We start from the raw sequence: 24,927 nt of genomic DNA, 5'->3' as shown, positions 1-24,927 counted from the left end.
AAAGCATATTTTAAAAAAATAATCTTTTTAAAGCAACTTTATTATATTTTTTTGAGAGTGTGTGCTCACGTGCAGGGGAGGGGGTGGGTAGAGGGAACATTTTAAGCAGGTTCCATGCGCCATGCATGGCTCCATCCCACGACCCTCGGATCATGGCCTGAGCTGAAATCAAGAGCCAGACACTCAACCGACTGAGCCACCCAGGTACTCCTAATCATATTTGTTTTCCATTAAATCGTAGGCAATAATTTACCTTTCACCTGAAGACCTTTTGAAAGGAGAAGTCGAAGACTCTTTGGAAAAGGTGCAGGTGGCCATTAACATCTTCAAGACTTTCAAAAAGTCTTTTTTCAACTATAGAAAGGAACTGGCAAGCTATTTTATGGGAAATGAGCCAAAACCATGGGATTTCCAGTCTCAACTGGTGTTTTGTAGGTTTGACAACTTTCTGGACCGTCTCATGAAAATAGAGGTATTCATTTCTTGACCTGCAATTTATTCATACTGTGGGTGGGTTAAAAAAAATCTTGTAGTTTTTTCTATTATTCAGGAGACTGTTTATTCTATTTGGATGGGAGAGTGGAAGATCTTCTTTCTCAGTTATTCTTAGGAATTGCTCACAAGGTCAGTGTTAAGATCGTTATATAAGCTTTACATTGGTTTTTTTTTTTTTAATTCTTTTTTGATTGTTTTCGTATACTGAGTATAAGTGAAACTGCTATGTATCAGTGACCTTTCACTTATAACTTAGCAAGCTCTTGGAAGACAGCTGTAAATCATGAATCTGTAAACTAAATCCTTTTTTTCCTTTCTGTGTTTAATGTTTGACATTGGGATTCTACACCTGGAAAATCCATTTGATAATCTAAAATACCACATTCTCTTTTATTATATATATACATAGACTATAAAAATATTAAAGCCACTTATAAAAAAATAACATGGAAATATGTGCTGTGTATACATGTGTTTCAGATATCTAAAGAACAAACAATGAATACACACATGGACACACACATTTGGATGGAGCCAACTGGCTGTTTTTTTTATTTTTTTATGTTTATTTTTGAGAGACAGCATGAGTGGGGGAGGGGCAGAGAAAGAGGGGACATAGGATCTGAAGCAGGTTCCAGGCTCTGAGCTGTCACCATAGAACCCAACGTGAGGCTTGAACCCAAGAACCGTGAGATCATGACCTGAACCGAAGTCAGATGCTTAACCGGTTGAGCCACCCAGGCACCCTAAGGCTAGGGTTGTTGTTTTTTTTTTTTAAACACGGTGGAACTGTGGCAGTGCCTTAAATTCCTTATAAAGGTCTTTAGAGTAAGTTTGGACTTTCTTATTAATATAAAATGTGTTGTATTTCATTCAAATTTAGATCTTAATGTTTTGAAAATCCTCATCACTTAATCAGCTTGAATGCTTCTTAAAGTCTGACTGCTAAATGCCTAACTGCAGGCAACTTGTCACCCTTCCTTAACGGTCCTATACCCCCTTTCATTAAGGGAGGTGATTCATTGCCAAGTGTAGACAGCCAAAAAGAGTTTTAGATATTACCTGGGGATCTGACTTACAATCAGAAGGGCACAAAATTAGGGAATCATACATTTAGCTTTGGCAAAGTAGGTGTTGCAGGCAAATACCTGCAGGTGTTAGAAAATTCTTACAAAATGTGAAAATGGGAGTATGATTTTAAAAATAGGCAGTACTGAGGGGCGCCTAGGTGGCTCAGTTGGTCGAGCATCCGACTTCGGCTCAGGTCATGATCTCACGGTCTTGTGGGTTTGAGCCCCCGTGTGAGGCTCTGTGCTGACAGCTCAGAGCCTGGAGCCTGTTTCGGATTCTGTTTCCCTCTGTCTCTGCCCCTCCCCTGCTCTCTCTCTCTCTCAAAAATAAACATTAAAAGTTTTTTTTAAAAATAGGCAGTAACTTTCTTCAATTAATAATTTATATTTTCTGTCACATAAGTGTCCATTAGCTCATCAATTTTGAATGTTTGAGAGCGTTTTTTCTTTGCAACTTTCAAACGTTCTTGTTCTGCTCATGATGGTGGGAAGATCTTTATTGTACCATGTTTTTTCAAAGGATATATTTGTCACCATATTGGAATTTGAAAAGCTGGAAAGACTTGAATTTGGTGGTACCAAAGGAGCGATTTTAAATGGACAAATCCACGAGATGACAGAAGAATTCATGGAACTCTGTGAAGTTTTTAAACAGAGCACTTACGACCCATCTGATTACAGTAATATGGTAATGCTGTACCTTTGGATTTTCATTTCATAGAACCCTGTAATTTGAAAGCTAGAAAGGATGAAAGGTCACATTGGTAATAGGTATCGTCTGGTACCATCTCTCTAGGATGAAAGAAGGTAAAAGACTTGCCTGAAGTCTCTTACCTCCTTAATGGTAGACCAGGGACTGGAACTTGGGCCTTTGCATGTAGAAGTTAGAACATTTAGAACTGTTTCTAATGTTACAGTGGAGTCACTGCGGATGTGTTTCTTGCTTTTGTGTACTAAAAAGGAACTTTCCACATTAACTCATTTCTGTATGACTATCTGATGTCTCTGTAACTTGTGTGTTTTATTTTAGCCTTTTCCTGAATCAGTGGGTAATTTTTTGGTCTATTTGAACATTTATTTTCAGTTCATTGACTACATAGATGATTAACATATATATCATCTCTTGTATTTTTTATTGTTATTCTTTAGTACTATTTATAGTTGCAGAATTTCAGTCTCAAGGAAATAAGGGGAAACTTAGCAGACTTCAGCTGCTTCTATTTTCTGCCACTCCTAGCATGTTGGTAGCCAGGGAGTTACTGTGAGCATCCCTGCAGCTCTAGGATAAAAATAACCTAATTTCAGTTGTTGGCCAGCAACAGAGAAGTCCGGGTACCAAAAAAAGCAAACAAACAAACAAAAAAACCCAAAACAAAGCAAAACAACAACAAAAAACCCCAACTCTTACCTTTGTTGTTTTATACAGAATGTGAATTTATTCACTAATGTGTTTATATTTGGTCAAATAATCGATTCTTTGAAATGTCCAAGCACAGTATGTCAGCCTTGTTAAGGACAAGATCAACAAACCTTCTGAACTGTAGTCAGCTTTTGAGAAGCAGAAGTAATGGTGAGAGGCCATAGCAATTGTGCATTCTGCTGTTTTGTGGAGAAGCAGGAGGAACCCGCAGCTGTGGTGACTCATGGCCTGAGACTTTTCAGAGTCTTGTAAGATGTCTATCTCTTGTCTTCAGTAATCTGGATGGAATAGAACTCTCAGCAGGGCCTTGGCCTAGTTCTCCTGAGCATTTTGGCAGAGAAGTGTGAGACCCAGCGTGTACGGGATCCTCAGGCGCACTGCCTAGCGAAGCCTGGATTTCCTCACGATGAGAAAACCCAGCAAGGTTTCAGAGTGCCGGAGTTGGAGGACGAGCCTAGGTTTAGCTGATGTCATTGCCTTGGCGATGCCATAGGTCCTGACTTTACCCTTCTGTCTTCACAAAGTCTTGCATAGTCACAAACATGGAGGAATAGAAAACTCATTTGCTGTTGACACATCTATTTGCTTTGTGTTTGTGTTTTGGTATTCAGTATTTTGAGGCCCCATTTGTTTCTCAAGTAACATGGGGAAGGCTTACTTCTGCCTTCCATGTCTGAGTTGGAGACCTCAGTCACCTGCCCTCAGAGTCTCCTTCATCATCCTGTCTGGTTATCTTGCCTTAGACTAAGAAGCTCCTTGACTTTGGTCATTCCTTAAAATAGTAATAACTATAAGTTGATTTAATTGCTGTGCTTATGTTGAAGAAGAGCTTTGCTTTTTTTGAATGTATCCTGGTTCAGGGTTGCCTCAGAATATTGCAGTGATTATCTATTTTTTGCTTAATGAGGTTTTCATTTGGTGCTTTTTAGCTGAATTTAACGTATTGATTTTTATGATGAATTCAGTTGGTAATTTTTACGACACATTTTCTCAAATTGCTTCCAACCTAGTATATTCACACAGATGTGTCCACATGCCCACCCAGGTGCCCTTCTTCTCCCACTGCATACACTTCACCTGTTCCCTGGTCCCCAGTGAATACGCACTAGTGCTAACGTGACAGTTGAGTGTATCGTGACTCTGGTATGGTACTGGTTTAAGCATGTTTCAGTAAACTAAAGAAATAGTTGCTGGTAATTTGCTTTGGGATATGCTAGTGTTTATTTCTTTTAATCGATCTCAAGCCTATAATCAGGCTTTGAGCCGTCCCTGGTGTGGCCGAAGAGGTGTGCCACTGTGGTTGATTTACACAACATGGGGATTTTCTCAGTTGTATCCATGAAAACGTTCTTGGGTTTCTCAACTATTTTTGAATAGAAAGGGTCACTTTAGGTATTTTCTTTGGCTTCTTCCTATGGAACTTTTGAGATTGATACGATTGTGGGGAAAGACTTGCATTATTTATTTTTTAATTGAAATTTATTTGACATATAACGTGGTACAAATTTAAGGTGCACAACATGGGAATTTCATACATTTATATATTGTAATGTGATTGTCATGGTGATGATAATTAGCACCTCTGCCACATTACATAATTATCCTTTCTGTTTAGTGGTTGGATTCATTGTGTTCTAGTCTGTCAGGAAGTTCGATATTAATGAATAGAGACACAACAATATTGTATTAAGATAACAGACTTGCTAAGAGATTTGCCTTATTAATTGTTTGTATTTAACAGCTAGTCAGGTGACTTGAGGCTCGGTAGCATTGCATGGCAGACATTTTGAGGTGTTACTTGATTAAATAAAATTCTCCTGATAACTAAGCAAGGGTGATGGCTATTCGTGAGAGTAATCTCTTGGTTCCACTAAGTCTCTGTTCATCAGAGTCCGTTAATATTTACTGAGCAATTGCGGGGTGCTAGGAATTGTGCCAAATCTTCACACATTCCTGCTTAATAATTCTGAGAGTGACACCCAGGCAGATGAGATCAAGTAAATTATCTGAGATTGCGCTGTCCCCAGGGAGGGGAACAGATTCCAGTTTTGAACTCTGAACCTCATGCCCAGCAATCTCTCTCTGTGGTGCCGCTCCCGACTCTTGAATATTTATCTCCCTTGTTGTCTCTTCATTGAAATAAAGGGAATAAGTTCATCATTGCAGGATCCTCTCTGAAAACCCGTGCTCTGAGGTGGAGTGATCCAGGGTGCTGTGTCTGTTTACTTTCTCTGCCTAGTTCTTACTGGGAAGGTTGCTTCAGGTACCTAGACTGTCATCATACCAGAATCCAATATACATGTTAAAAGTTGCTATTTAGGAGCTCCTGGGTGGCTCAGTCACTTAAGTGTCTGACTCTTGATTTCGGCTCAGGTCATGATCTCATGGTTTGTGAGATGGAGCCCGTGTTACACTCTGTGCTGACAGCACAGAGCCTGGTTTCGATTCTCTTCCTCCCTCCCTCCCTCCCTCCCTCTCTCTCTCCCTCTCTCTCTGCCCTTCCCCTGCTCGCTCGCACTCTCTCTCTCTCTCTCTCTCAGAATAAATAAACATAAAAAAACAAAAGTCACTATTTAATCTTTGTCCTCTTCTAGTCTACTGAATGATTAAGTTTTGTATTAATATATAGGGCATTTTTAATTTTAATGATATACATTTTATATTAGCCATCTGCAGGATTTCCGTATCTCTTACCTGCTTATTTTTCAAAATAAAACATATTATTTAAAAACATGACTCTTTTATCCTTCTGGAAATGTAGCATGTGCAAAAATGTAGTCCCCGTCTTACCCTGCTGTCTTTTTCCTAAGCCTTCCAGTTTTTCTCCCCAAAGCCATTTACCATTATGAGTTTCTTGTATAATGTTCCAAAGGTACCTGGTTCATGCACTAGCCTATACATGTATATATTCTTTTGTATTCTGTTTTTGCACAGATCGCATTCTCTACATATCACTTACACCTTGCTTTTGTCACTTAATATATTTTGGCGGTCTTTATCACTACAAAAGTATTGGCTACTTTTTAGACAATTCGGTATTATTCCATTCAATTGATGTACTTTTCATTTTTAAATGGTAAAGTAACAGATACTATTCTTTAAAAATTCATTTAGGAACTTCTGCTTCTGGGAAGATGGAATAGATATATGTTTCCCTGTTCCTTTTAGTAAGTAGGACTAAAACACTGGTCACTATATATAAAACAAAAGACTCTGAAGGGTGAAAAGAGGTGGATTGGTTAGGGGCTTTTCTTGTTACCTGAAATGACCCAGGCATGGAATTGGATACACTTGCAACATGGAAACACCAATGGGCACAGACATAAAAAGCCCTAGTAAAAGCCTGATCTCCCTTAAGAAAGGGACAGCATAGTAAGACAAAACTTGCAGGCCATAATCTCTCTAGTTCAGTCAACCAGCACAGAAGAAACTGTGTCTCGCTCCCATCCATGTCAGTAAAGATTGGGGAGCCTAGACTTAAAACCAGTCTCTAACAGGTACCTCAGGGCCCCCCGCCCCCCGACCCTACTGGGATGGTGTCAGAGATTGGCCAATTAGAGAGATGTGATTTCATCCTGGCTGGCCAGTAATGAGCTCACTCTTTGTGGAGTCGATGGTTACCCCAAGGGAATCCTGGACCTCTTTCCTCATCCAGTAGTATTCTTACCCCACTGGGGTAGCTCAGATGAAGCCTGCTGGAGAGTCGGGACTTTGACCGTGGCCGACCGGTAACGAAGTCACCTACGCTGTGGCCTCTGTGGAGACCACAGGTGGAACTTGAGTGCCTAGCCATAGAAAAGAGTTCCCCACACTCAGGTGTTCATGGATGCCAAATGAGAACCTGGATGTTGATCTCTACCTGATAATAATGAGGCTGGAGCAGTATCAGGGAAAGTCAGCAAACACAGGATTTAACATCCAGAGTCTCATAATACGAAAATGTCCAGAGTTGATTGAAAATATTATACCAACAGCCAAGAAGACCTCATCTGAATGAAAATGACAACTAATACATGGCAGCATTGAGATGACAGAAATGTTAGAGTTACCTCACAGATTTTAAAGAGCCATGCTAAAAATGCTTCAAATAATAAGGAACATACTTGAAACAAATAAAAAATGGGAATTTTAGACCTGAACGACGGAATAAAATACAGAGCACAATGATTGGGGTCAATGGCAGAATGGAGGGGTAAAGCATTCACCAACTAGAAGATAGAGCCATAGAGACAACATAGCAATAAAACGAACAGAGCCTTAGGGAACAGATCTAGCATCTGTGTCATTGGATTTGGAGAAAAAGAAGAGAAAGACCATGAGGCTTAAGGTGTTAAAGAAATAATGGCTGAAAACTTCCTTAATTTGGCAAGAGATATAAACCTACAGATTCAAGAGGAAATAAAGCAGAAAGATAAATCCAAGGGTAAACTCAGAGAATTCTATGCCAAGACACGTAATTAAACTTTTGAAAACTGAAGATAAAAATTCACCAAAGCAGCATGAAACAACTTGGTATGGGGAAAAATGATGTGAATGAAAGAGGATTTCTAATCAGAAATCATGGAGGCCAGAAGGAAATGGTCAAACATTTACAAGCACTGGAAGAAAAAAACTGTTAATTCAGAATTCCCTACCCAGTGAAAAATAACCTTCAGGAATGAAGGGGAGATCAAAATCTCAGATGAACAACAACTAACAGAATTTGGTACCAGTAGACTGACTCTAAAAGAATAGCTAAAGGAAGTTCTTGTTACAGAGAGGAAATGTTGAAAGAGGGAAACTTGGGACCCCAGGAAGAATATGGTAAGGAAAAATATGTGTAAATACAATGGGCTTTCCTCCTCTCCTTGAGTTTTCTAAATTATTTTTGACAGTGAAAGCAAAAATTACAACACTGTGTTTTTAACTATATGTACTGAAAATATTTAAGACCATCATGTTTTAAACGGATGAGTATAAAGGGATCAAAATGGAGGTAAGGTTTTTTTCTTTTTTTGCCTATTTAAAAATTGTGGTGGGGCGCCAGGTGGCTCACTTGGTTAAATGTCTGACTGAGGCTCCGGCCATGATCTTGTGGCTCGTGCGTTCGAGCCCCGCATCAGTCTCTGTGTTGAAAGCTCAGAGCCTGGAGCCTGCTTTGGATTCATTCTCTCTCTCTCTCTCTCTCTCTCTCTCTCTCTCTCTCTGCCCCTCCCCTGCTCATTCTCTTTCTCAAAAATAAGCATTAAAAAAAAATTAAAAATTGTGTTAAAATGTGTTCTACATTACAATTTTTGTGTCCATTACAAAAAAAATGTTTTAGAGAGAGAGCGCTGGTGCAGGGAGGGGCAGAGAGAGAGGCAGATAGAGAATCCAAAGCAGGCTGTCTGCTGACAGTATCGAGCCCTACGCGGGGCTTGAGCCCTCAAACCAGGGGATGATGAACTGAGCTGAAGTGAGACGATGAACCAACTGAGCCATCCAGGTGTCCCTTTGTGTCCATTTTTAACTGTACAATTAAATGGCATTGAGTATATTGACAGTGTTGTACAATCATCACTGCTATCCACTTGCAGAACTTTTTAAAGTTTGTTTTGAGAGAGAGTGTGCACAAGAATGGGAGAGGGGCAGCGAAAGAGAATCCCAAGCGGGCTCCACACTTCACACAGAGCTCCACATTGGGCTCTATCTCAGGAACCGTGATATGAGGACCTGAGCTGAGATCAAGAGAAGGATGCTTAACTGACTGAGCCACCCAGACACCCTGCAGAACTTTTTAAAATCTCAAACAAAAACTCTGCACCTATTAAATGATAACTCTCTTCTGCCCCTTCCTCTCAGTTTCTGGTAACCTCTCATCTGCTTTTTCTCTGTATGAATTTATTTTAGGTATCTCAATAAATTTAGCTATCTCAATAAATGTTGGTGGAATGATAAAATGTCTTATGTGTCACAATTTGATATTTTAAGGCTAAATAATATATGTAAATGCTGAAATTTATTCACTTGTTGATACTTGGGTTGTTTCTAACTTGTGGCTCTTGTGGATAATGGTGCTGTGAACAATGGTATACAAGTATCTGAGTCCTTTCAATTCTTTGGGGTATAAGTATGATTTGAAATGCTTTGTCGTGTGGTGGTAATTTATTTATCGTTATTTAAAAAAAATATTAATGTTTGAGAGAGAACATTAAAAAATTAATGCTTTTGAGAGAGAGAGAGAGACACAGTGCGAGCAGGGGAGGGGCAGAGAGAGAGGGAGACATGGAACCCGAAGCAGGCTCCAGGCTCTGAGCTGTCAGCACAGAGCCCGACATGGGGCTTGAACCCATGAGCTGTGAGATCATGACCTCAGCCGAAGTTGGACGCTTAACCAACTGAGGCACCCAGGTGCCCCTGTTTTTTTATATTTAATTTTCTGAGGAATTTCTGAGCTGTTCTGCATAGTGGTTGAACAGTTTTGCCCTCCCACCAGTGATGCAGAAGAATTCCGGTGCCACCATGTCCTCACAAACACTTGTTCTCTTTCTTTCTTTCTTTCTTTCTTTCTTTCTTTCTTTCTTTCTTTCTTTCTTTCTTTCTTGTCCTCACAAACACTTGTTCTCTTTCTTTCTTTCTTTCTTTCTTTCTTTCTTTCTTTCTTTCTTTCTTTCTTTCTTTCCATAGCCATCCTAATGGCTGTGAAGTGACATCTCATTGTGGTTTAATTTGCATTTCTCTAATAACTAGTGTGTTGGTCATGATTTTTATGTGCCTATTGGCCATTTTTATATCTGTGAAGAAATACCTATTCTAGTCTAGTGCCCATTTTTTCAGTTCGCTTGGAGGTTATTTTCTACATTTTTGACATTAATCCCTTATCAGATATAAGACTTGCAAGTAGTTTCTCCCATTCTCTCTTTACACTTTTTTGATAATGTTTTTTGATGCAAAAAAGTTTTTGAATTTTGATGAAGTTAGATTTATCCATTTTTTTCTTTTGTTATTTGTGCCTTTGATGTCCTATCCAAGAGATGATTGCTAAATGAATGTCATGAAGATTTTCTCCAGTATTTTCTTCTAAGAGTTTTATACTTGAACTCTTATATTTAGGTCTTTGATCCACTTTGAGTTAATTTTTATATATTTGTCAGGGTCCACCTTTATTGTTCATCACCATCGGTATGGAACTGCAACTGACTTGTGCATTTTGATTTTGTATCCTGTGACTTTGAATATATTACTGCTAATAGCTTTTTTTTTTTTTTTTTTGGAGGAGGGGCATAAAATCTTTAGGGTTTTCTACATAAAAAATCCTTGTATGTGTTATGAGATAATTTTACTTCTTTCCAATTTGAATACTTTAAATTTGTTTTCTTACATAATTGTTCTGGCTAGTGTTTCTAATGCTATGTTGAATAGGAGTGAAATTGGTCATCCTGTCCTGTTTTTGATCTTAGGGGATAAGATTTTAGTCTTTGAGCATTGAATATGCTGTTATCTTGGCAGTTTTGATAGATGACCTTTATCAAGTTGAGGAAGTTTCCTTCCATTCTTTATTTAGTGTTTTTATCCTAAAAGGGAATTGAATTTTGTCATGTTTTTTATGCATCAGTTGAGATGATTGTGTAGGGTTTTTTTTTTTTCCTTTGATTTTATTGCTTTGGTGAACTACAGTGATTGTCTCATGCCATCCTTGCATTCCAAGAAGAAATTTAGTTGGTTATAGTGTATAATCCTTTTAATAAGCTGGGGGATTCTGTTTTCTAGTTTCTGTTGAGAGTGTTTGCATCATGACTGAGGAGGGGTACCAGTCTAAACTTTGGCCTTCTTGTAGTATTTTTATGTGGCTGTGGTGTCAGGGTAGTGTTTGCCTCATAGAATGGGTTAGGGGTATTCCCTCCTCTACAGTCTTTTGGAAGAGTTTAAGAAGGATTGGGGTTAATTCTTCTTTAAATGTTGGCTAGTGTTCACCAGTAAAGCCGTCTAGTTTTAGGATTTTCTTTGTTGTAGAGTTTGCAGAGTACTGGTCTTTGATGTCTTTGGTTAAATTTATTCCTAGATATTTTATTCTTACCCTCTTGTAAGTGGAATTGTTTTCTTAATTTTTCCTATTGATGGTTTGTTTAGTGTATAGAAGTGCAACAGGATTCTGTGTATTAATTTGTATCCTGAAGCTTCACTGATTACATTCATTGTAATAGGTTTTGTTTTAGTGGCATCTTTAGGGTTTTCTATATATGGTACCAAGTCATCTGTGAAGAGTGATAGTTTTACTTCTTTCCGATTTGGATGCCTTTGATTTATTTTTCCCATCTAATTGCTTTCGTAAGAACTTCCAGTACTATGTTGTGTAAAAGTGGCAAGAGTGGACATAATTGTCTGATTGCTGATCTAAGAAGAAAAGCTTTCTTCTTTTTACCTTTGAGAATGATGTTAGCTGCAGGTTTGTCATAGACGACCTTTATTATCATGAGGTGTGTTCCCTTTAGCTCTACTTTGTTGAGTTTTCATCATGAATGGATGTTGAGTTATGCTAGATGCTTTTTCTGCATCTGTTGAGATGATAATGTGATTTTTATCTTTCATTTTGTTAATGTATTTTTGGTCATGATGATCTTTTCTATATATTGTTGAGATTGATTTGCTAATATTTTGTCAAGAATTTTTGCATCTATGTTCATCAAGGATATTGATTGGTAATTTTCTTTCTTTGTAGTGCCTTTGTCTGGTTTTGGTATCAGTATGCTGACATCATAGGATAAATTGGAAAGTACTTCTTCCTCTCAGATTTTTTTTGGAATAGTTAGAAAAGGATGGGTATTAACTCTCTTTAAGTGTTTGGTAGAATTCACCTGTGAAGTCATCTGGTCCTGGACTTTTGTTTGAGAGTTTTTTGGTTACTGATGCATTTTTCTCACTGGTAATTGTTCTGTTCATATTTTATATTTCTTCCTGATTGAGTGTCAGAAGATTGCATGTTCCTAGAAATTTTTCCATTTCTTCCAGGTTGTCTGCTTTGCTGGGGTATTATTTTTCATAGTAGTCTCTTCTAATCCTTTCTATTTCTGTGGAGTTTGTTGTGTTGTTGTTGTTTGTGTTACTGTTTTCCTCTTTAAAAATTTTTTTTTCTAATTTTTTTTAATGTTTATTTTTGAGAGAGAGAAAGAGAGAGAGAGCGTGCAAGCATGAGCAGGGGAAAGGCAGAGGGAGAGGGAGACACAGAACCTGAAACAGGCTCCAGGCTCTGAGCTGTCAGCACAGAGCCCCAGGCAGGGCTTGAACACACGACCAGTGAGATCATGACCTGAATCAAAGTCGGACGCTTAACTGACTGAACCACCCAGGTGCCCCTGTTTTCCTCTTTTATTTCTGATTTTGAGTTCTCTTTTTCCCTTGTTGAGACTGGCTAAAGGTTTCTCATTTTATTGTTTTAAAGAACCAGCTCTTAGATTCATTGATTTGATCTCTCTCTCTCTCTCTTTTTTTTTTTAGTCTTTATTTCCTCTCTGATCTTTATTATTTCCTTCTAACTTTAGGCTTTGTTGGGTTTTTTTAGTTCCTTTAGGTATAAGGTTAGATTTTTTGAGATTTTTCTTATTTCTTGAGGAAAGCCTGTATCACACTCTATTTCCCTCTTAGGACTGCTTTAACTTAGTCTCAAAGATCTTGAACCATTGTGTGTCCACCTTTTTTTGTTATTGTTTTTGTCTCCAGATATTTTTTGATTTCTTGGTTTCTTTATTGACCAACTGGTAGTTTAGTACCATGTTTTGTCTCCGTGTGTTTGTATTTTACAGTTTTTCTTGTAATTTTTAGTTTCATCCTGTTGTGGTCAGTAAGATGCTTGATAGGATTTCAGCCTTCTTATATTTATCAAGACTTGTTGTGTGTCCTAAAATGACCCATCCTGGAGAACGTTGTGTGTGTACTTGAAAAGAATGTGTATTCAGCTGTATTTGGATGGAGTGTTCTGTATATATCTTTTAGGCCCATCTGGCCTACTGTGTTGTTAAAAGCCACTCTTTCTTTACTGATTTTGTCTGGATGACCTATCCACTGATGTAAGCAGAATGTTAAAGTCTCCTACTATTAATGTGTTAATGTCAATTTCTCCCTTTATGTCAATATTTGCTTTACATGTCAATATATGTATTTTTAATTTTTTTGATATACACACATTTTTGAGAGAGCATGAGCATGAGCAGGGGTGGGACAGACAGAGAGGGAGACAAAGAATCCAAAGCAGGCTCCAGGCTGTGAGCTGTCAGCACAGAGCCTGAGCCGCAGGGCTCAAACCCATGAACTGCAAGATCATGACCTGAGCTGAAGTCTAACATTTAATGAACTGAGGCAACCAGGCACCCCTTATTAAACATATATTTAGGTGCATAGATATTTAAAATTGTTATAGCCTCAGGTTGGATTGATCCCTTTATCATTATGTAATGCTCTTTATCTCTTTTTGCAGTCAATTTTTTTTTTAAGTTTCTTTTGAGAGAGAGAGAGAGAGAGAGAGAGAGAGAGGGAGTGCATGTGAGCAGGGGGAGAGGCAGAGAGAGGAGAGAGAGAATCCCAGGCAGGCTCCATGCTGTTGGCATGAGCCCGACTTTGGGCTCAAGCTCACAAACTGTGCGATCATGACTTGAATCAGAAGCAAGAGTCAGATGCTTAACTGGCTGAGCCACCTCCTTGCTCCTGCAGTCACTGTTCTAAAGCCTCTTTTGTCTACCGTAAATATTGCTACCCTCAGCTTTTTTTTTTTCACTTCCATTTGAAGGGAATATTTTTTCCATCCCTTCACTTGTAGTTTGTATGTATCTTTAGGTTTGAAGTGTGTCTTTTTTTTTTTTAACGTTTATTTTTGATAGAGATAGAGCACAAGTGGGAGAGGGGCAGAGATAGAAGGAGACACAGAATCTGAAACAGGCTCCAGGCTCTGAGCTGTCAGTACAGAGCCCGACGCGGGGCTGGAACTCACAAACTGCGAGATCATCACCTGAGCTGAAGTTGGATGCTTAACCAACTGAGCCACCCAGGCACCCTTGAAGTGTGTCTCTTGTAAGCAGCATATAGTTGAGTCATATTTTGTTTTCCATTCATTCACTGTATGTTATTTGATGGGAGCATTTAGACCTTTTACATTTAGAGTAATTATTGATAGGTATGTATTTAGTGGCATTTTAATTGGGGTTTGTTTTTTTTTTTTGGTTGTTTTTGTATTTCTTTTGTATTGTCTTGCTCTTCTCCCTCGTGATGATGACTTTCTTTAATGTTTTGCTTAGATTCCTTCCTGTAAATTTTTTGTATATCATTGATTTTTGGTTTGTGTTTACCATGAGATTCATATTTAATACCCTATGTATGTAGCACACGTGATAGTTAAGTTTGAACACATTCTGAAAATATTGCATTTTTTATTTCCTACTGCATGTTTCATGTATATGATGTCAAATTTTTCATCTTATTTTGTGTATCCCTTAACCAATTGTTGTAGATAGAATTACTTTGTTTTTTTGTTTTATGCTCCAAATTTTTATTTAAATTCTAGCTAGTTAACATATATTGTAATACAGTTTCAGGAGTAAAATTTAGTGATTGATCACTTACATATAACACTCAGCATAACAAGTGCTGTCCTTAGTACTCATCACCCATCTAGCCCATCCCCCACAGACCTCCCTCCATCAACACTCAGCTTATTCTCTATTGTTAAGGGTGTCTATGGTTTCCTTCTCTCTCCCTGTCTCTCTCTCTCTTTCCCCTCTTTCTTTCCCTTCCCATGCGTTCATCTGTTTTGTTTCCTAAGTTCCACATATGAGTGAAATCACGGTATTTGTCTTTCTCTGACTGACTTTGCTTAGTGTAATACAATCCAGCTCTATCCAGGAATTGACTTTTGTTTTAATCTTCATTACTAGCTTTGTAAGTGATTGATGTAGTACACTCCTGTTGCTTTTAGTGGTGAAAATTTTTCTTTTCATAGTTTTCTTCTATTTATGGCCTTGCCTTTTCTGATTAAAGAAGTTCTGTTAGCATTTTTTATGAGGCTGGTTTAGTGGTGATGAACTTCTTCTATTTGGGAAACTTGATCTCTCCTTCAATGCTGAATAACTTTGCATGCTAGGTTGAATATTCTTGGTTGTAGGTTTTTTCCTTTTAGCACTTTGAATATATCATGCCATTTCCTTCTGTCCTACAAAGTTTCTGTTGAAAAATTAGCTGATAGTGTTTTAGGGTTTCCTTTGTACAGAAGTAATTGTTTTTCCTGTTTTAAGATTGCTTTTTCTTTAATTTTTAACATTTTAATTTTTGTGTCTTGATGTAGACCTCCTTGGATTCATCTTGCTTGGGACTCTCTCTTTTTTTCCTGGATGTCCATTTCCTTCCCCAGTTTAAGGGAATTTTCAGCTATTACTTCTTCAGATAACTTTTCTGCCTCTTTCTTTCTTTCCTTTCTTTCCTTCCTTTCCTTTCCTTTCCTTTCCTTTCCTTTCCTTTCCCTTTCCCTTTCCCTTTCCCTTTCCCTTTCCCTTTCCCTTTCCCTTTCCCTTTCCCTTTCCCTTTCCCTTTCCCTTTCCCTTTCCCTTTCCCTTTCCCTTTCCCTTTCCCTTTCCCTTTCCCTTTCCCTTTCCCTTTCCCTTTCCCTTTCCCTTTCCCTTTCCCTTTCCCTTTCCCTTTCCCTTTCCCTTTCCCTTTCCCTTTCCCTTTCCCTTTCCCTTTCCCTTTCCCTTTCCCTTTCCCTTTCCCTTTCCCTTTCCCTTTCCCTTTCCCTTTCCCTTTCCCTTTCCCTTTCCCTTTCCCTTTCCCTTTCCCTTTCCCTTTCCCTTTCCCTTTCCCTTTCCCTTTCCCTTTCCCTTTCCCTTTCCCTTTCCCTTTCCCTTTCCCTTTCCCTTTCCCTTTCCCTTTCCCTTTCCCTTTCCCTTTCCCTTTCCCTTTCCTTCCCCTGAGACACCTATAAGGTGAATGTTGTTATGCTTGATGTTGTCTTAGAAGTACCTTACTATATGCTCATTTTTCTTTTTGCTCTTCAGCTTGAGTCCATTTCCGTACACTGTCTCCCAGATGATTGATTCATTCTTCTGCATCCTCTAATCTGCTGATTCCTTTATTGTATTTTTCCTTTATTGTATTCTTTAGTTCTGATAGGCTGTATTTTCTTTCTTTGTTGTAGTTCTCACTGATTTCATCCACTCTTCTCAAGTTTAGTGAGCATTCATTACTTTGAACTCTTTATCAGATAGATTGCTTATCTCCATTTCACTTAGTTGTTTTTTGAGATTGTATCTTGTTCTTTTGTTTGGAACATATGCCTCTGTCACCTCATTTTTTCTCACTCTGTTTATTTCTATGTATTATGTAGGCCAGCTGTGTTTCCTGGTCTTGAAGGTTGTGTTATTTAGAAGGCATTCTGTGAGCCCAGTAGTACAGTGCCCTCTAGTGCCCAGCACCAGGTGGTCCGGTGGTGTCCCCTGTGTGGGCGGTATACACCCTCCTGTTGTGCCTGGGCTGCATCTACTGTAGTTGTGCTGGTGAGTGCTGCTGCCCCCCAGCCCATCTGTCTGCAGCGTCTGGCTGTGACTACTGGGAGTGTACTGGTGGGAAGGGCTGGCCCCTGGTATGCCCAGCTGAGAGGCCTGGCTATAGCTGCTACAGGCTGGCTGGTGGGTAGGACTGGCTCCTGGCATAGCTGGCTGAGAGATCAGGGTAGGCTTGTGTGGGCATGTCCCCTCCACCCCCAGGAGCCTCTTTGGAGGGGGCGTGTGGTGCCAGTCCCGGCCAGGACTGCCAGGTGTGTCGGGGATGGGAGCCACTTGGCAGGGTGGGTCTGCAGGGGAATTCTGGGGTCAACAGTGAGTGCTAGCAGTACAGATGGAGAGTGTCAGAACCAGCTCTGGCAAGCATCCAGCCAGCTAGATTGAAGGAACGCAAGAAAAATGGCACCCACCAGCACTTTCTTTCTCTGAGAAAGCTCTTGTAGATCCCTTCCCCTTCAGCACACGTCTTAAAATTAAGTCAGTAGATTTCCTTCACTTATAACCCAGGTGGCTTGACCAACTGCTGCTCTGTGCTAGGCCTTGGGCATAGTGGTACAGTGTGCTGGTCCTTTAAGAACAGTCTCAGTTTCCTGTAATCCTCTGCCTCTCCTGGAGTGCAGCCCTTCTCAAAGCCAAGTGTTGTAGGAGCAGGTCTTTAGGTACAGATCCCCATGGCCTGGGGTGCTTAATGTGTGGCTTGATAACATTCCTCAGGGAGGACCTTCACACCTGTGACATCCCTCCCACTTGGGGGTCCCTCCCCTGGGGGTTTGGTGCTCAACTGCATCTCTGCTCCCTCTTCCCTTCTCAATGTGTCTTCTTCTTTGTCTTTAGCTGTGGATGATCTGTTCTGCTAATCTTTAGATCATTTTCCAAAGGACTTACATTAAATGTGTGTCATGGGAGGAAGTGAGCTCAGGTTACTCTTACTCTGCCATCGTCTTAGAACTCATCTCAAAATAGCCTTGATTTCCTTTGTGATTTCTTCCTTAACTCATTGGTTGTGGGAGGTAAGATTTAAAAAAAAATTTTTTTTTTAATATTTATTTTGGAGAAAGAGCGGGAGTGGGTGAGAGGCAGAGAGCAAGGGAGACATGCAGGATGTGAAGCGGGCTCCATGCTCTGAGCTGTCAGCACAGAGCCTGACACAGATCTTGAACTCACAAACTGTGAGATCATGACCTGAATCGAGGTCAGACACTTCACCAACTGAGCTACCCAGGCGCCCCTGGAGGGTAAGATTTCATACTTTAACTGGTGAAAGATGATGACATTAGACAGTGATAACTGATGGACACATAATGTAATAATTTATAAATGTATCTAGATATAAAATCTAGAACAATACAGAGAGTTACATTTGAAACACTATATTTACATCAAATGTAATTCTAAAAAAAATTCAAATAATTAGAGCTGAAGACAGTAAGAAATGGAGGAAAACAACTGAAAAGAAACAAAAAAAATTGACAGTTAAGCCTTAATGTAGCAATAATTACCTTAAATGTAAATGATCTAAATACACCAATACAAAGAGCTTGCCAGAGTGTACTAAAAAATATGACCCTACTGTATGCTTTATTTCAGAAATTTTCTTCAAATATAATCAAATTTGCAGATTAAAATTATATTGTAAATTTGTAGACCCTTGATAAAAGGGTCAGTCCACCAAGAAGACATAGCAATCCTAAATGTGTATGCGCCAAAGAAGACAGCAGCAAAATATATGGTTGAAAACTGATAGAACCAAAAAGAAAAAGAGACAAATTCACATTCCAAGTTGGAGACCTCACTGGCCCCTTCTGAGAAATTGAAAGAACAAGTGAATCAGAAATGAGCGAGGATGTGGAAGAACTCACTAACATCAACCAGGAGGATCTAATCTATGTTTATAAGACACTCCACGCAACAAAAGCAGAATTCACATTCTTTTTAAGTGCTCAGGAAACATATACTAGGAGATGCCATATCTAGGCCATAAGACAACCTTAACGAATGTACGAGATTGAAATTGTACAGAATATGTTCTTTGTTGACAATGGCATCAAAAAGAAATCAATAATGTAAACATAGCAGGAAATTTTTTTAAATTTTTTTTTAAGTTTTATTTATTTTTGAGAGAGAGACAGAGAGAGTGAGTGGGGGAGGGGCAGAGAGAGGGAGAGAGAGAGAATCCCAAGCAGGCTCTGTGCTGTCAGCAAGGAGCCTGATGCGGGGCTCGAACTCACACACTGTGAGATCATGACCTGAGCCGAGACCAAGAGTCAGACCCTTAACCGACTGAGCCACCCAGGCGCCCCTTACAGGAAAATTTCAACATTGGAAACTGAGAAGCACATCTTTAAATATTCCATGAATCAAAGAACAGTGTCAAGGGAAATAAAATATAGAGAACTTAATGAAACTGAAAATGGAACCTATCAAAATTTGTGGGAACAGCCAAAGCAGTTCTGAGAGAGACAGTGATAGCACTCAGAATGTATAGATTAAAAAAGTCTCAAAACAGTAGTCGAGGTTTTCACTTTAAGAGCCTAGAGGAAAAAAACAAACAAACAAAAAACCTAGAAAAAAGAGCAAAGTAGATACAAAGCAACTAGAAAGAAGGAAACAGTAAAGAGAACGGATCTATGAAATTTAAAAAATAGAGAAAAATCAATGAAACTAAGAGTTAATTCTTTGAAAAGACAAAGTGAAAAAGCAAATTACCAGTATCAGGGATAAAATGGGCTACCACTACATTCTCTGCAGACATCGAAAGAATAATAGGGAATATTGCAACAAAAAACAACCTCTGCACACATCAATTTGACACCCGGAAGAAATGGACCTATTCCTCAAATACCAGAACTATCACAGCTCATCCAATGAGAAATAGATAAATTAAATTTTTTATTTTATTTTTTAAATTTACATCCAAATGAGTTAGCATATAGTGCAACAATGATTTCAGAAATAGATTCCTTAATGCCCCTTGCCCAGTTAGCCCATCCGCCCTCCCACAACCCTCTTGTCACCCTCTGTTCTCCATATTTTAGAGTTTCTTATGTTTTTTCCCCCTTCCTGTTTTTATATTATTTTTGCTTCCCTTCCCTTATGTTCATCTGTTCTGTGTCTTAAAGTCCTCATATGAGTGAAGTCATATGACATTTGTTTTTCTCTAATTTCACTCAGCATAATACCCCCCAGTTCCATCCACATAGCTGCAAATGGCAAGATTTCATTCTTTTTGATTGCTGAGTAATACTCCATTGTGTGTGTGTGTGTGTGTGTGTGTGTGTGTGTGTGTGTGTATACACACCCACACCACATCTTCTTTATCCATTCATCCGTCGATGGACATCGATGGGCTCTTTCCATACTTTCGCTATTGTTGATAGTGCTGCTATAAACATGAGGGTGCATGTGTCCCTTCAAAACAGCACACCTGTATCCCTTGAATAAATACCTAGTGCAATTGCTGGGTCGTAGGGTAGTTCTATTTTTAGTTTTTTGAAGAACCTCCATACTGTTTTCCAGAGTGGCTGCACCAGCTTGCATTCCCACCAGCAATGCAAAAAAGATACTCTTTCTCCACATCCTTGCCAACATCTTTCGTTGCCTGAGTTGTTAATGTGAGCCATTCTGACAGGTGTAAGGTGGTATCTCATCGTGGTTTTGATTTGTATTTCCCTGATGAATGATGTTGAGCATTTTTTATGTGTCGGCCATCTTGACGTCTTCTTTGGAGAAGTGTCTTTTCCTGTCTTTTGCCCATTTCTTCACTGGATTGTTTTTTGGGTGCTGAATTTGGTAAGTTCTTTCTAGATTTTGGGTACTAAGCCTTTATTTGATATGTCATTTGCAAATATCTTCTCCCATTCAATCGGTTGCCTTTTCGTTTTGCTGATTGTTTCCTTTACTTTGCAGAAGCTTCTTATTTTGATGAGGTCCCAGTAGTTCATTTTTTCTTTTGTTTCCCTTGCCCCCAGAGACCTGTTGAGTAAGAAGTTGCTGCAGCCATGATCAGAGAGGTTTTTGCCTGCTTTTTTCTCAAGGGTTTTGATGGTTTCCTGTCTTACATTTAGGACTTTCATCCATTTTGAGTTTATTTTTGTGTATGGTGTAAGAAAGTGGTCCAGGTTCATTCTTCTGCATGTCGCTGTCCAGTTTTCCCAGCACCACTTGCTGAAGAGACTGTCTTTATTCCATTGGATATTCTTTCCCGCTTTGTCAAAGATTAGTTGGTCATATGTTTGTGGGTCCATTTCTGGGCTCTCTATTCTGTCCTATCGATCTGAGTGTCTGTTTTTGTGCCATTAAATTTTTTTTTAATGTTTATTTTTGAGAGCGAGTGTGCGAGTGGGAGAAGGGCAGAGAAGGGAGGGCAGAGGATGAGAAATGGGCTCTGTACTGACAGCAGGGAGCCTGATGTGGGGTTCTAACTCAAGAACCACAAGATCATGACCTGAGCTGAAGTTGGATGCTTAAGCACCTGGGCCAACCAGGTGCCCCAGAAACAAATTTTAAAGTGAGATACATTTTATGTATAACATTGATTAATTAGTTTTAGTTGTGCAACATGAGTTTGACATGAGCATAGATTGAGAAACGATGATCACAGTAGGTTTAGTTAACATCCATCACCACATGTGGTTGACATTTTTTTCCCTGTGATGAATAGAAAATTTGAATAATATAACTATTAAGAAAATTGGATTTGTGATTTAAAAACCTCCCAAAAGGGGGGTTCCTGGGTGGCTCAGTCGGTTAAGCATCCAACTCTTGGTTTTGGCTCAGCTCATGTTCTTAGAGTTTCGTGAGTTTGAGCCCCATATCAGACTCTGCGCTGGTAATACAGAGCCTGCTTGAGATTCTCTCCCTCACTGTCTGCTCCTCTCTCCCTCTGTCTCTGTCTGAAAATACATAAATAAACTTAAAAAAAAAAAAAAAACTTCCCCAAAGGAAATATCCAGGCCCGGACTGTTTCACTGGAGAACTCTTCAGTTATTTCCGAATATTTAGGAATTAATATTAGTTCTACACAGTTTCTTACAGAAATACGAGAGGAGGGAACACTTCCTAATTTGTTTTAAGAAGCTAGTAGTTATTATCCTGATTTCCAGACCAGAGCAGATAATAAAAAAAAAAAAAAAAGGAAAAGTACAAACTATTTTCCCTCATAAATCTAGAGCTAAAAATCCTTAGCAAAGTATTAGTAAGCACAATTTGGCAACACAGAAGAAGGACCTATACCATGTGCAAGTGAGGTTTATTTTAGGGATACAAAGCTGGTTTAATATTTGGAAATCCACATATTAACAGTTTTAAAGAAGACAAGAATGATTATGTTAAATGATGCATGAAAATCATTTTACCAAATTCAGTGTCCTTTTCTGATGAAAACTCTCAGAATAGAAACAGAGTAACCTCTTGAATTTGCATAAAGAACATGTTCCAAAAGCCTGTCGCACATTATACGTAATGGTTAAGGGTCTTTCTAAATCCCAGACACGTAGCATATGTTCAACTGCCCACTCAACATCTGAGCTGAAATATTTGATAGACATCTCAATATAAACTTGCAAAACTGAACCTCTCCTTTACCTGTACTCCAACCTACTCTTCCTTGTCTCCATCTCATTAGATGGCACATGTGACGCACGGCTTTGGAGTCATTCACGGTCTTGCTCGTTTACCCATGATAAACAGCAGGTTCTGCCAGACATACCCTGAGATTATACCCACATCTCATCTCTGACCTGAATTACTGCCTTTGCCCCGAAACTGCTTAGCCCCTGTCTTGGCTCCATTAGGGTCTATTTTTCACTCAGTAGCACGAGTACCTTTTAGGAGTTAAGTCAAATCAGGGCATTTCTCTAGCTAAAACTTCAGTAATTTCTCATGTCACCAATAAGGGCAATTTTGCAGTTGCCCAGGTGGAAAAAAAAAGTTTATAATGATCCTTGAGTAATTCCAGCATATTGTTAATGCTTTAATAAGTATTTATTGAGAAACACGTGTGTGCCAAGAACCCCACTAAGTATGGGGACTGTGACTCTGACTACTAAACCTGTTCATTATACTCCCAGAGTTTTGACTCCAGGGGAGAATACAGGTAGGCAATAATCCAGTGGGCTCAGTGCTAGGATTTGAAAAATACAGAGCGCTAGGAGAATGTTTGGAAGGGCCCCTTTGCCAAAGGAAGTGAGAGGAAACTGAGAAAGTACCTGAAAGATAAATAGACCTGAAAAATAAATACACATTAGGCAGGTGAAGAGTGGGTAAAAAGGAAGGGATTAGTGGAAAATTGAATCCTTCAGAGAGAGAGGATGGGTATGACCAGGCAGGTGGGGCTGATTCCTAGTGTGAAAGGGGGTCCAGATCACATAGGGCTTTATAGAGTGTGGTAAGACTTTTGAGACTTTATCTTAAAAAATAAGGATTATGAATTGGAGGATTATGAATAGTGACGTCATAATATTTCTTTTTTTAGGAAGCTTATTTAGATGGCAGTTTGGGGAATTATTCATAGAGACAATAACAGAGGCAAAGAAAGTGTTTAGCAGAAATCCAGCTGAATGGTAGTGGTGATCTGGACCAGAGCGATGCCTGGAGAGAGGGAGCATAGTCGGCGTACTCACGAGAAGAGATTGCTAGCTCTTGACCAAGAGAGAAGGGGGCAAAGGAGGTGGCCGAAATTTCTGTTCGGGTGTCTAAAAAGAACTGCTTTTTAGAGAAGATGATGAATTCAGATTTGTGCAAGATGACTTTGAATTATCTGTGAGACTTTCATGGGGAGAGGTGCCATTGACCGTCTGAATTTGGGTTGAATGAGTAAAACAGTTTAGGAGAGAGAGAGAGAGAGATAGTTGGGATCGAGATTCGCATTTTCCCCTCCTTGAGCTAATAACTACTAACTGTTTAACACTTGAGCATCTGAAATTGTAAGCTTCTTGTTGTTGTACTGAGAAGGGGGATAAGTTAGGCTTGTTGAAACTTGTTGGGAAGTTGTGTTTACTTTTAAAAGTCATTGATCTTGAATGAAGAGACTATCTCTTGTTCAGACCTAGAGACTTCCTCTAGATGCTAAATATAACATTGTGATATATGACACACAGAGCCCTAGAACGTTGCCATTGCACTCTGTTGTCAGGGTGTGTTAAAGGGTCAGCACAGGGGGTGTTCCTTCGTAGAAACCTACAAACGTTGTGATTGGAATGTGGGCTCTGGAGTCAGGTTGCCAGAATTTACGCTCTGGTTCTGCTGTGACTATGGGCAGGTTATTTAACTTCCCTGAGTTTGTTTTGTCCCGTATAAGGCGGAAACAATATCACCTACATCATGTGGTGTTTGTGCAAGTTGAGTTAATATTGGAAAGCATTCAGAACAGAAAACTGAATGTTAGCCATCAGTATTACTGCTGTTATTAATAGATGAGGCTTTGTTTATAGAGGTAACAGAGGACTCCGTGATGTTAAATGGGTGGTACACGGTCTAGGGGCAGCATGACTGGAAAGCCCAAAGTGTTAGTGAATTTCTGGAACTTCTTCGGTGAAGACCGTGAACTGCTGTGCCATGCAGATGATAGTTATTCTTTCACGATTTCATTCTTTCTAATCACGGGAGTGGGTGGTTATTATTAGGAGGAAACTGGGGGTTGTTAACTGCATATTAACACACAGGGAAAATGGAAGAGCATTGTGTTTCATCCCTATCACTAATGATGCTTTCTTACAGACCTGTGATTTTTGTTCTCGCCTGAAGAAATAGTGTTTCTGGGTAGGTTTTCTGCTCCATGAGAAACCATCCTCTTTAAACTTATAGGTGTACTGAAATTACAATGAAGATGGGTTCTTTTTTATTTTTGGAAAAGCTTTGCTTTATCACTGATTAAAAAAAAAAAATGGATTGGGAGGAGGACAACAGACCGTGGGTCCAAATGCTGATGTCGAGGTCTGCACCGGTGAAAAGGCCAGTGGAAACGCAGGCTGGCAGTGCTAAATGCTCAGTGTTCCCATAAGGCTCCCGTTTTGAACAGTTAGATAAGTTCTTTCTTGTTCTTCCCTGGAATCCTGCTATGAAACATTCAGAGAGATGGGGAGGAGGAGGAGGGGAGAGAAGGGGAGGGGGGAAGGGTGTCACAGGGAGGGAGAGGGAGGGAGGCAGGTCATGCTTCGGTGATCGCTATTTTCACTGTTGGATACTTTCTCATAAACTATTTGCCTTTGAATTTTACAGGAATTTGAAAGTGATTACGTTGTGTTTAAGTCCAAAACTTTGGAATTTGACCGAAGGCTTGGGACAATTCTTTGTGAAGGTTTCTTTAACTGCAGTGGTTTAGAAGCTGCGTTCAAGGTTAGTTCTGAAGAAGCTATCATTAAAAAATATTTTCCTAGTGAATACATTCCTTTCGGATCCAGGGAAACTATTAACCAGTCACATGCTGTTTGCATTCACCTCCCTGAAT

The 24,927-nt window shown here is 39.4% G+C and overlaps 1 protein-coding gene across 1 annotated transcript in view; it reads left to right on the top strand.

Annotated features, from left to right (window-relative positions):
- The window catches only part of DNAH11 (dynein axonemal heavy chain 11), a 349,268-nt gene that overhangs the window by 31,364 nt on the left and 292,977 nt on the right, over positions 1-24,927 (top strand). Inside the window, exons 7-9 of the mRNA XM_053218315.1 lie at positions 242-472; positions 2,086-2,253; positions 24,699-24,815. Of these exons, the coding sequence (XP_053074290.1) occupies positions 242-472; positions 2,086-2,253; positions 24,699-24,815 (516 nt within the window). The remainder of the gene's footprint in view (positions 1-241; positions 473-2,085; positions 2,254-24,698; positions 24,816-24,927) is intronic.

The sequence above is a fragment of the Acinonyx jubatus genome, chromosome A2 (assembly GCF_027475565.1).
Source record: "Acinonyx jubatus isolate Ajub_Pintada_27869175 chromosome A2, VMU_Ajub_asm_v1.0, whole genome shotgun sequence".
NCBI classification, from domain to species: domain Eukaryota; kingdom Metazoa; phylum Chordata; class Mammalia; order Carnivora; family Felidae; genus Acinonyx; species Acinonyx jubatus.
The sequence above is the reverse complement of the archived record's forward strand: the minus strand, read 5'-3'. Positions and strand labels throughout refer to the sequence as shown.